The sequence below is a fragment of the Saccopteryx leptura genome, chromosome 10, assembly GCF_036850995.1.
Source record: "Saccopteryx leptura isolate mSacLep1 chromosome 10, mSacLep1_pri_phased_curated, whole genome shotgun sequence".
Classification (NCBI taxonomy): Eukaryota; Metazoa; Chordata; class Mammalia; order Chiroptera; family Emballonuridae; genus Saccopteryx; species Saccopteryx leptura.
Genome location: NC_089512.1, coordinates 29,838,487 through 29,850,588, shown reverse-complemented (window position 1 = coordinate 29,850,588; position 12,102 = coordinate 29,838,487). Strand labels below are relative to the sequence as shown.

The 12,102-nt window shown below is 44.8% G+C and overlaps 1 protein-coding gene across 1 annotated transcript in view; it reads left to right on the top strand.

Moving 5' to 3' along the window:
• KAT2B (lysine acetyltransferase 2B) overlaps positions 1-12,102 on the top strand; it is a 127,146-nt gene that overhangs the window by 55,188 nt on the left and 59,856 nt on the right. Inside the window, exons 3-4 of the mRNA XM_066351554.1 lie at positions 6,872-7,017; positions 11,061-11,153. Coding sequence (XP_066207651.1) covers positions 6,872-7,017; positions 11,061-11,153 — 239 coding nt within the window. The remainder of the gene's footprint in view (positions 1-6,871; positions 7,018-11,060; positions 11,154-12,102) is intronic.

The following is a 12,102-nucleotide window of genomic DNA, read 5'->3' as shown; positions in this document are numbered from 1 at the left end:
TCCGTAAAGTCATGGTACACTTTTGACCGGTCACAGGAAAGCAACAAAAGACAATAGAAATGTGAAATCTGCACCAAATAAAAGGAAAACTCTCCTAGTTTCATACATATTCGGTGCAGTTCGATGTGGGCTCACGCACAGATTTTTTAGGGCTCCTTAGGTAGCTATCCTGTATAGCCTCTACAGACTCGTCACTGACTGATGGCCTACCAGAACAGGGTTTCTCCACCAAACTGCCGGTTTCCTTCAATTGCTTATCCCACTGAGTAATGTTATTCCTATGTGGTGGCACTTCGTTATAAACGTGCCGATATTCACATTGCACTTTGGTCACGGATTCAAATTTAGCGAGCCACAGAACACACTGAACTTTCCTCTGTACCGTCCACATCTCGACTGGCATGGCTGTGGGCTGCTCCGCTGTATACACAGTGTTACGTCATCATCTGCGCATGCACACATGCTGCCACATCATCCTACAGAAACTGGGAGGGTTTTCCTTTTATTTGGTGCAGATTTCACATTTCTATTGTCTTTTGTTGCTTTCCTGTGACCGGTCAAAAGTGCACCATGACTTTACGGACACACTGTATATTATGCTCACTTTGTTAAAGATGGCGCTCCCATGTGGAAGCCCGTCTCCCAGGTGATTGCTTGGGATGGGCGTGATTATATTAATGTGTTTTGGGGGCGGGCTGTTGGCAGGCAGGATCCTTGAATTCTGGGGCTTGGTTTTAGGACTAAGCCTTTTCCACCCTTTTTGATGTGGGATGGTACACTCTCATGAGGAATCCCATCATGCCTGAGATAAGTGACTTTGTATTAGAGACTTCCTTATTTGTATATTAGATTAAAGGTTTGGATTTCTACACTCTAAAGTGAGGCAGACCAGGAGCTTGCTCTCTCTCGGTTCCTGAGATTAGCATTAGAGAAGAGAGCGGAGTAAGGCCCCGTGGAGGAGAGGAGAGGCAGCCAAGATGGCAGAGTGCTGAAGGAGAAGCCAGTTACTGTCACGACCCACAGGTTGAGAACCGCTGCTGTAGAGTTTGTGTAGAGAGAAGGAGATGGGGAACAAAGGAGAATGAGGCTAGTGAGCTAGAAACCTTTGATTCTAGGAAACTCGGATAAGTCAGTAGCTGTGTGAGCGCTGAGTCAGTGGGTTTTGGAGCCCAGTGTGTGTTTTTACTTGCTCGCCAGGTGCAAGCTAGGATTAAAGATAATGGCCCACCAGTTCGTGGCTCTGTTGTTTCCTTACTGTCTGTCCGAATCCAATGCAAATCTGCATGGGCCAGGCGGCTGTGATGGTGGCTGCTGCTACTGGTTTTACACGGCCCTTTTCTGGCTTTCTTATCACCGTAAAGCTTCTCTTTCTTTTTAAGTTTAAGTGTGTACTTTATTGAGTTTAGAGAGAGAAAGAGACAGGAATATCGATCTGTTCCTGTATGTGCCCTGATCGGTGAATGAACCCAGCCACATGCTTCGGGACAATGCTCTAACCAGCCGAGCTATCTGGCCAGGGTGCAAAGCTTGACTTTCATAGCAGCTTTTCCAGACATCTCTCCTTCTCAAGCAGATGGTTCACACCTTCTACTTTCTTCTGAGCTTTGCTGCCCCCAGCATTTATTCTAGGAAGCTTAGCCCTTTCTGTACAGTGTCATCCTTCTGCCTCAGTTTACCCCTTCCACCCTAGCACTCTTAGAGGAAGAGATACCCGTCTCTGCTGGAAAAGTTACCCTCATTTGTCCAGTAGAGCCTCATTCTGCCTTCCTCCTGAAAAACTTGCTGCTCTGTTTACATTTTTTCCCATCTCCAACATTGTATTTCTTTGTACTTCGGGTTACTGTTGGGCAAATGAGTTTGTAAAATTGGTAGTTTTTGAGTTTGCTCACTTTTATTGTTTCATAATGGCACTGGGCAGCGCCAGGTGTATGTGGTCTGTGAAATTGCAAATTACCTTCCTGCTCAGGAGGGGCTATTGTTTTTCTAATGTGTGCTGGAGGAGAGGTTTTGGCACCAGTTTTGAAGAGGGGAGAAGTAGAAAGAAGCCATGTTAGCAGAGTGAGAGCAGAGAGAGTGCAGAGTGCTGAAGAAGAAGCCATGTTGGCAGAGTAAGAGCAGAGAGAATGCAGAGTGCTGAAGAAGAAGCCATGTTGGCAGAGTAAGAGCAGAGAGAATGCAGAGTGATGAAGAAGAAGCCATGTTGGCAGGGAAAGAGAAAGTTTGCAGATGGGGAGCCAGAGGTGAGGGGCTTTGGGAGTCCTACTGAGACTGGTGGGGCCTTTGATTCTAGGAGGAACCAGAGAACATTCTCCTGGTTGTAGAACCGGAGGAAAGTGTTTTCCCTGTGTGTTTTCTCGTCGGCCGGTGCGAGACTTTAATAAAGGAATGGCCCACAAGGTTTTGGCTCCACTGTTTCTTTACTATCTGCCCGAATCCAATGAGAACCTGCGTGTGTATGACAATGGCAGCCTCTGGCCATACAGTTATCCTCAGAGATTTGAAGAGAGATCATGGATTTCCTCCTCATCAGAGTCAGGGGGCAATAAACCTCCTCAGGTCTCACTTCCTAAGCATTTTAAGTTTTTAATCAGGTCTGTTTTTCAAAATATTTGAGAATATGGTTTCAAATGGTCTTTAAACCATGGAGCCCCAACAAGGAATGGGGATGCTCTTCCTTCCCCCAACTCCCACCCTTCTAAAAATAGGTGCTTCCTATTTTCAGAGCAAGTCTTTCTGATTCTGATTCATTTAGTATAAGGCCAGGGGCCGCCGCCATTGTGGCCATTCACATGCAGGTTCTCATTGAATTCAGGCAGACGGTAAAGAAACAGGGGAGCCGGAGGATGGTGGGCCATTCTGTTTATTGGTGTCTCGCCAAGACAGGCAAGTCACAAGAAAACCAAGGGAAAAGCAGAAACCTGCTTGTGTGGCCAGTAGTCACGGCCGTTGTGGCCATTCACATGCAGGTTCCCATTAGATTCGAACAGACGGTAAAGAAACAGTGGAGCCAAAAACTGGTGGCCATTCCTTTATTCCAGTCTCGCACTGGCCGGTGAGCAAACACACAGGGAAACCCCTTCCCTTTCACTCAGGGCTCCCAAAGCCACTGACACATTCTCCGGTTCCACAACCCAGAGAATCTTCTCTGGTTCCTCCTAGAATCTAAGATCCCACCAATCTCAGTGGAGCACTCAAAAGCTCCTCACCTTTGATCCCCAACTTCTTCTTCAAACTTTCTGCACAAACTGGCTTCTTCTTCAGCACCCTGCATCCTCTCTTCTCTCACTCTGCAAACATTAGCAAGATAATGGCCCTTCCCAAGCAGGAAGGTAATTTGCAATTTCACAGATCACATACCTGGATCTGCCCAGTGCCATTTTTTTTTGTTTTTTTTTTTTTTGTATTTTTCTGAAGCTGGAAACAAGGAGAGACAGTCAGACAGGCTCCCGCATGTGCCCGACCGGGATCCACCCGGCACGCCACCAGGGGCTATGCTCTGCCCACCCGGGAGCGATGCTCTGCCCCTCCGGGGCGTCGCTCTGCCGCGACCAGAGCCACTCTAGCGCCTGGGGCAGAGGCCAAGGAGCCATCCCCAGCGCCTGGGCCATCTTTGCTCCAATGGAGCCTTGGCTGCGGGAGGGGAAGAGAGAGACAGAGAGGAAGGAGGGGGGGTGGTGGAGAAGCAAATGGGCGCTTCTCCCATGTGCCCTGGCCGGGAATCAAACCTGGGTTCCCCACATGCCAGGCCGACGCTCTACCGCTGAGCCAACTGGCCAGGGCCCAGTGCCATTTTTTAACACTAAAGGTGAGCAAACTCAAAAAATATGAATTGTACAAAGTCATTTGCCAGCAATGCTTTTCCCCTGGAGGGCACAAGATCAGGAAGGAAAAAGAAATCCTTCTGCACTTCTCAGTGGTGGGGACAGAATCTCTATACCAATCTGATCCAAATCCAGCCACAAACCACACCAGTTGCAGGGCCGCAACGGCCGTGACTACGGGCCGTACATTTGGGTAAAATGTTTTGTGGGTTAAAAAAAATAGGAGGCACCGTTTCAACAATAAATCATGACCCATTCTTCTAGGAATTATTCCCCCTGTATGTTAGCACCTTAGAGTGTTTCATATTATGGATAATCTGAAGGAATTTGTGTTATATTGTAGACTGTCTACTTTCATAGCTTACCACTGGAAAGGGATGCAAACATTGAAAGGTAAAAATAATCTAATAAAATTATTTCTGTAAATAATTGTCATAAAATTTTTGACCTAATTGTCTCTGGAATTAGGCCCATCTCCCAAAGGCTTCAGACTGATCTTATGGGAAATTTTGTACCATCTTCTGGAAGGAATGACCTGTGAATGTATGACTAAAAAGGAAGTCAACCTCAGACCTCTGTCAGAAAGTGAGGAAGCCACACGTTGGATAGCCATGTGTAAACTAACATATTTGAATATTAATTTTTGTGTTTACACACACATGTATTTGTAATTTTCCTATGATGTAAATTATTTCTGTTCTTAGACACATTTTAGTCAGTTACTCCTTTTCTGTTTGGTAATGTAATGATACAGTGTTGGAATTTTCAAGTTTAGATGTATCTTTAGATTTACTTTGCATCATTAAAGGTAGGCAGACCATCAGAATTATCTTTCTCCCCCCTCCCTCACATATTAAAGATGCTGTATACAGGCACTATGGCCCCCTGACCTTGGGCCCACCACTCTGCCTTTCTATTACTTTTCTGCATTAGAAAGCAATGTAAGGTGGGTGGCCTCTGTCCCTCTAATTTTCTTTTATTTTTTAGAAATTAAATTTAATGAGGTTCTATTGCTCAGAGTACATAGGGTTCAGGTGAACATCTCTATAGCATTTAAACTATTGATTGTGTTGTGTGTCCATCACCCAAAGTCAAATCCTTTTCTGTCTCTGTGTATCTGTCCCTCTTTACTCCCCGCCCCCTGGTATCCACTTCACTTTTATCTCTGTCCATGGGACTCGGCTTTATATCCTACCTATGTGAGGTGTATATCTGTCCCTCTTTACTCCCTGCCCCTCTCATTTTAACCTGGTTAATCTGGTTTTCTCATGGGCATTTGTAAGGCCCCCTCTCTTGGTATTTAATCCTCTTAACTCTCTCAAATTGCTTTTGAGCAGATATCTTAGTTTGGGTTCCCTCAGAAGCAGACTGTGAGACAGGGATTTGAGCGTATAAGGCAGGGGTCCCCAAACTTTTTACACAGGGGACCAGTTCACTGTCCCTCAGACCGTTGGAGGGCCGGACTATAAAAAAAAACTATGAACAAATCACTATGCACACTGCACATATCTTATTTTAAAGTAGAAAAACAAAATGGGAACAAATACAATCTTTAAAATAAAGAACAAGTAAATTTAAATCAACAAACTGACCAGTATTTCAATGGGAACTATGCTCCTCTCACTGACCACCAATGAAAGAGGTGTCCCTTCCGGAAGGAGTTGCGGTGGGGGCCAGATAAATGGCCTCAGGAGGCTGTATGCGACCCGTGGGCCGTAGTTTGGGACCCCTGGTATAAGGTGCTCTCATGTATAAGAAGCACCTTAGTTTTAGGGCCTGAAATTTGAAAAACAAAATGTATTACATAAAGTTATTTAACTCAAGTTTTATTCATCATAAAATTCATACAACTCCTCATCACTGTCAAAATTCCCATCCATTAGCTTGTCCTCATCTGTGTCTGATGATGAATCACTGTCTTCAACAATGAGTGCAAAAACAAGCACGGAAAAGCGGGAAATGCAAGTAAAAAGATGACAACCCCTGTATAAGATGCACCCAGTTTTTAGACCCCCAAATTTTTGGGAAAAGGGTGCGTTTTATACATGGGGAAATACGGTAGTTTATTTGGGATGAAGGTAGGGAGTGGACAAGTGAGAGGTGAGGATAAGGCGGGCAATGCAGGGCGTGTTCCGAGGCCAGTTCCCACCTTGGCCAGTGGTGCTTACATCTGGAGGGGGAATGTGGGCGCCAGTGTGGAAAGCTTACCTCACAGTTACTCTCCCTGAGGGGTGAGGGAGGGCAGCTTATCCTCAGTTTCCTCCTCTGTACAATGGGTTGCTGATACCCACTTTACAGGATTGTTTGAGGATTAAATGAGATACCCTGGGAAAATGGACTGGACTTGGGCAGAAGAGAGGACAGGGGCATGGGGCAGAAGAAGATCAATGGATAGGTCATGTAACTTGATCAGTAAGAGGATAGAGCAGAGGTACGAAAAGTGGATTTGGGGGCTGGATCATGGAGGATGTCGAATCTCAAGCTCCAGCTGGAACTTGGCTGCAGAGACCGTGCGGTATGAGTGTGTCTCAGAAAGGCTGAGAGAAAGGGCCTTCATTCTTCACACTAACGTGATCATCTTGGCCGGCTGAACTGTTGAGCGGATCTAGAACTAAGCTTTCAGGGAGCTTGGTTTTCACGCCCCTCAACCACACACACCCAAACCCTGGATCCACACTCCCTTCTAGGATTTTACAACCCCTTGATCTCTTGGAGAATTTTTTTATATGGAAACAGGAATTTAACCCAATCACGATAAGACTTGGTGACAACAAATTCTGGATTTTCAACCTACAGCGGTAGTAGAATACTTAAGTCGCTGGTGCGTGTTTGAGACTGATGCTCAACAACGTGGCAGTCTCTGAATTACAGGTCAGTTTTGTGGGCAGACTTAGGTCTCCCCAGGGTTCAGAATTTCCCTCTGTTGATTCTGCAGTCTAACAGATTGGTGTCCTGGAAGGTTCGTGAGGGAAACTTCCATTTTGAAATGGAGAATGTGTGCCGTTTCTCACTAACTTCTCACATATGTTCCTTTGATCTTTGCCCTGAAGCTGCTCATGTTTCGCACTTGGAGAATGTGTCAGAGGAAGAAATGAACAGACTCCTGGGGATAGTGTTGGATGTGGAGTATCTCTTTACCTGTGTCCACAAGGAAGAGGATGCAGATACCAAACAAGTATATTTCTACCTATTCAAGGTGCGATGCTAACGTTTGACAAGGCGTTTCTTCTTTCTCTCATTGTTCGAATGTGCTCCGTGTCTGTATGCCAGGTCATGGGTGGGAAGACTCTCGGCTCATGGTGCATTTTGCCCTCAGGGTTTGCTGAAGCATGCGTTTCTCCATGAGGCACCATACGTGGAACACGCGACTCTCCTTGAGAGTCTTCATACTTGTGTGCAGAGTTCAATATCTTGATGTGCTTACGCTTTACGGATCTCCTTCCATCCACCCATCCACCCATCCATCCGACAGCCGTTTACTGCACACCTGCTCCGTGCATGGCACTCATGTAGGCATGAGGGATAGATGAACGGGCAAAGCAAAGGCTTTGCCCTCGTGGAGTTGACACTTCAGTAACAGAGGCAGACAACCAACAAGTAAATAATATATTTGCAGGTGGTGCTAAGTGCTGTGAAGAGAAACAAAGTAGGGTAAGTGGATGAGAATGGCAGGGATGGTAGCGGGCGGGGGGCCGGGGCAGTGAGGAAGGGCAGCTAGGAAAGGCCTCTCGGAGAGGAGAGCTGAGCAGAACTGAAGATGAAGTGATAGGCGCCGTCCCTGACAGGGGCCGGGCAGAGCCTCTGGGTGGCGCGGCGGGCAGAACAAGCACTGGGCTGTGCTCGAGTGCACAGGCGCGGCTGGGAGGACATGGGGCAGTGGGGTTGACGCGAGGGCCTTGACTCTTGTTTCAAGGGCAGCATCCAAGAATTTCCAAATTTGTTTTGGCACCTTACCACTGTTCTCTGCGTCTGGGTGACACCAGTCACTGATCACGGCTGCCACTCCCTATTGCTGTGCCCCTTCCTATCTCGGCCTCAGCTCCTGTGGGTCCTGTCCCCTCCCCCTCTGCAGATATCCGTCTCTGCAGCCTTTGGCTCAGTTGGGAATGATGGATGTGGGAGGGAAACTGGTGGTGGGGATGGATGGAAAAACTTCGGGTTGCCAAAAATAGATTCAGAAAGAAGGCTGACAGAAGAAATAGTAATAATAAAAAAATATGTTATTGAAGGCACTGTTCATTATGCTGTAGTATGTAACCTTTTTAAGGATCTTTAAATATAAAAAACAAAATTCTCTACTCACAGCTAACATCCAGGAGAATTTTGCCTCTTTTAATAAGCGCTGGGCTTCATTTTATATGACAAGGATAGACAGATTTTCCATTGAGTTCCCTTTTTTGCTTTGGCTGCTAGGATATCCCGGTGAAATTTTGTTCCCAATTCCTATAGCTCCCCCTCACACACATACCCTTTGGTCTGAATGTACTTTTTGTTTAGCAAGAGAGACCGAGAGAGGGACAGATGGGGACAGACAGGCAGGCAGGAAGAGAGATGAGAAGCATAATTCTTTGTCGTGGCACCTTAGTAGTTCATTGATTGATTGCTTTCTCATATATGCCTTGACCGAGGGGCTACAGCAGAGTGGGTGACCCCTTGGTTCAAGCCAGTGACCTTTGGGCTCAAGCCATTGACCACGGGGACATGTCTATGATCCCATGCTCAAGCAGGTACTCCACTCTCAAGCTGGTGAGCCTACGCTCAAGCTGGATGAGCCTGCACTCAAGCCAGTGACTTCGCGGATTTGAACCTGGGTTCTCTACTTCCCAATCTGATGCTCTATGCGCTGCACCACTGCCTGGTCAGGCTGGTCTGAATTGACTTGATGCATCATTTTTTCTTCTTCCTGTGGTTTTCAGAGGTAGATAGTGGGTAAGAGTGGGAGAGAGAATTATATTTTTAAATTTTGGGGTAATGGGGGAATATGAACTCTTAAAAGGTTAGTTGGAAAAGGGAGAAAGGGAGAGAAGAAGGAGAGGGAGAGAGAGAGAGAGAATGAGAATATGAATGAATAACCGAATTCCCACAGCAGGCACTAGCCTACTCCAGGTGACAACTTGTTACATGACTGTGAAGCCTGAGTCATTAAGATTGAACCCTGGCAGGTTCATACCGTTTCGAGCTTCTTTGGAAAAAGATCTTAGTTGAAGAAAAACAACGCCTGCATGGCTGCAGCTATTATTTGTCTTGGAACCCAGCGCTGTGGCGGTGCCCCCCCCCCCCCCCCCATCGGAAGTGAAGGTGGTTGTTGTCAAGGTTTCCATCCTGTCAGCGTCCTCCTGATTCTGTTTATAAAGTACCACTGTGCTTGGAAGTACGTTCTCTCTGTCTGCCTGTCTGTCTCCGTCTCTCTCTCTCTCTTGCTCACCTGCCTCACCTTTAATAGTACAAATATATTTGTTTGGGGAGCAAAATTCAAAATATTCAGCATTCTCCCCCTTCCCTTCTTCCAAAATCATTCTTTGGGCAAATAAGTTCTAAATCCTCCTTCCTTGGCTTTTGAAGGGCAATTTCTGCATCTCACATGTCTCAATCATAAAATTAAAATGTATTATTCATTTTGGTAACACTAGGCAAACCTCAGTCTCGGATATTGAAAATAAACTGGCTGTAAAGCTACTTTCTAAAGCCTGTGAGTGTGGCTCTAGAGCCCTGCGCTCTGGGTTTAAATCCACCTCCATCTCTTATTAAACGTGACCCCGGGCAAGTCGTTTCCCCTGACTTTCCCTATCTGAAAAACGCAAACAATAATTGCACCTACATCAAACGATTGTTATGACTGTTGAATTAGATAATGTATACAAAAAAAAAAAACTACCAAAAGTGCGTGGCAAAAGTGAGGAGGCAAATGCTTGCTGCTATTATGAAAATTCGGTTATATGCCCACTGAATCCCTTCATTCTTTTGTGGAAAATGAGATTCAGCATCTCCCTGACCCATCAGTTTATCTCCATATTGAAACCCATGATGGACCAAGTTCCCAAATGGTCTTACTTTCACCGGATGAAAAAGTAAAAATAAAAATAACAGGCAACCAGAATTATTTGTAATATTTAAATTTTATGCGTAATTTTTATATATCCTTAGAATCAACTGCCACGACGTTCTGCACATTTGTTTTTGTAACGATGGGCACGATACATCAGCAGAATCAACAAATGCCCTATGCTAATAATTTACACGGCACCCCTAGAGGGAACTGGGGCCCTTGTAGGACACACCCAGTGGGGGACACATGGTGATCTTCAACCTTGTGGGTCATTCATTTTCATTGGCTCCTGGGAGAATGGTTGCCATGTTTTGTTAAAAAGGCAATAGGAGAAAGGAGAGGGAAAAGCAACTTAAATAAATGCCGGGTCATATGTCGTAACTGGCCCACATGCAAAGGCTACAGAAGATTCAAGCAAAAGTGGAAGATGAAGAATTTCAACATTAAATTTATTTTCCCATTAGGTCTTCATTAGTGGCTCTCTGTTCCCTTTTCTTGCTGATATTTGCTCTTTGAGGGCTTGGCATTCCGGAGGCAGGAATTAAGAGCAGTGTTCTGTTTTGTGGATACTGAGATGCCAGAACACGTGGCCTGCGTTCTGTGGGTGGAGAGGAAATGAAAAAAGGCCGCAACGGTGGATGTTGCCAATTGACAGCCCTGCAAAATTGCTTCCCAAAGGGCCTGGGTCCGAGATTTTGCCTGTGACATACAGCTGTTACAGACAGCACCCTTACCTCCTTTGTGCAAAATGGACCTTGGCCTCTCAGGGGCTTAAGCAAGACCCTCTGGTGTTCTCGATGGGCACGTGCAAAGTTTGCAGGGTGTGTACCAGGCCTCTGGGTCAGTGGAAAGCCAGAACCAGAGTGGAGAGAGGGGAGAGGGCATAGGATAGATGTGTCTGGTGGCCACTGCTGGGTGCGCTAGGCTGCCCACACGGGAAAGGTGTTTCGAGTCCTGTGGTTCTGGTCATCGGTGTGAAGGCAAACTTGTTACCTGGTTGTTACCCATTTTATTGATTTAAGGATTTGGTTACATGTAGTTGAGATAAATAGAATATGATGACTCCCCTTCAGAGGCTGTGTGTGTGTGTGTGTGTGTGTGTGTGAGAGAGAGAGAGACAGAGAGAGAGAGAGAGAGAGAGAGAGTGATAGAGAGAGGCTTTGATTGATTTTTTAAAAATGATTTCTTTGCAGCTCTTGAGAAAGTCCATTTTACAAAGAGGAAAACCTGTGGTTGAAGGTTCTTTGGAGAAGAAGCCCCCATTTGAAAAACCTAGTATTGAACAGGTAAAAAGAAAAAATAAACCCCCTTTTCTTATTGTTTTAAGCCTGAACAAACCTTTTAATCTTCTTTTTGGGTCTTTTTTTTAATCTTCCATATCTGAATTACAGATGTTCACTAAGTCTATAGATGTTTTCTTGGACCCTTTGTCTTAGAAATGAATGCTTAATTTAATAAATGATGTAGCTTTCATCTTTTAAGGTTGCTGTATCCTCCTCATTCACTGTGTATTTGGGGAAGAAAACAATTAAGTAGAACTAGTCATTTGTAAAAACACAGGAAATGTGCTTTTTCTTGGCATTGATGTTTGTTTAAAAATTGTTTCTCCTTTTGTTTGGCACGGTCTGAAAAAGCCCATTGAGGTGAGGGAATTCAGTAGCAATGTGAAGAACGTGAAGTCCAGCAAAAAGAGCAAAAAAGAAATATTTTTGTGTCTATTTACTCGGGAATCTGTTGACATGAAGATTTTTTTCTATTAGGGGTTGTCATTATCTTTCAACAGCATCACCTTTTAGCCTATCATTGTTCGGCTGAATCAATCTCATACCGTTGACTGAATTTCTTGATGAAGACGATTACATAAAACATGATATCAGAGTCCTAACAGATGTTCTTTTTATCAGTCAGTTTGCAGCAGAAGAAAATTTGTCTCCAAATTCTATTAAATAAGAATTCACTGTTCTTTTATTTGAAATTAGATTAGATGGTAGTGTTCTGCAGAAAGATTAAATTAATCCACAGATTCTTTTAAAAGCTTATAATTTAAAAATATTTATTTATTCATTCTTGTACATGCCCTGTCATGGGATCGAACTCACAACCTTGGTGTATTGAGATGATGCTTTAACCAACTGAGCTACCAGGGCTAAAAGCTTATAATTTTTAATTAGATTTTTTTTTTTTTTTTTTTTTTTTTTTTTTTTTTTGGTGAGCTTGCTGAAAGTGAGGATGATA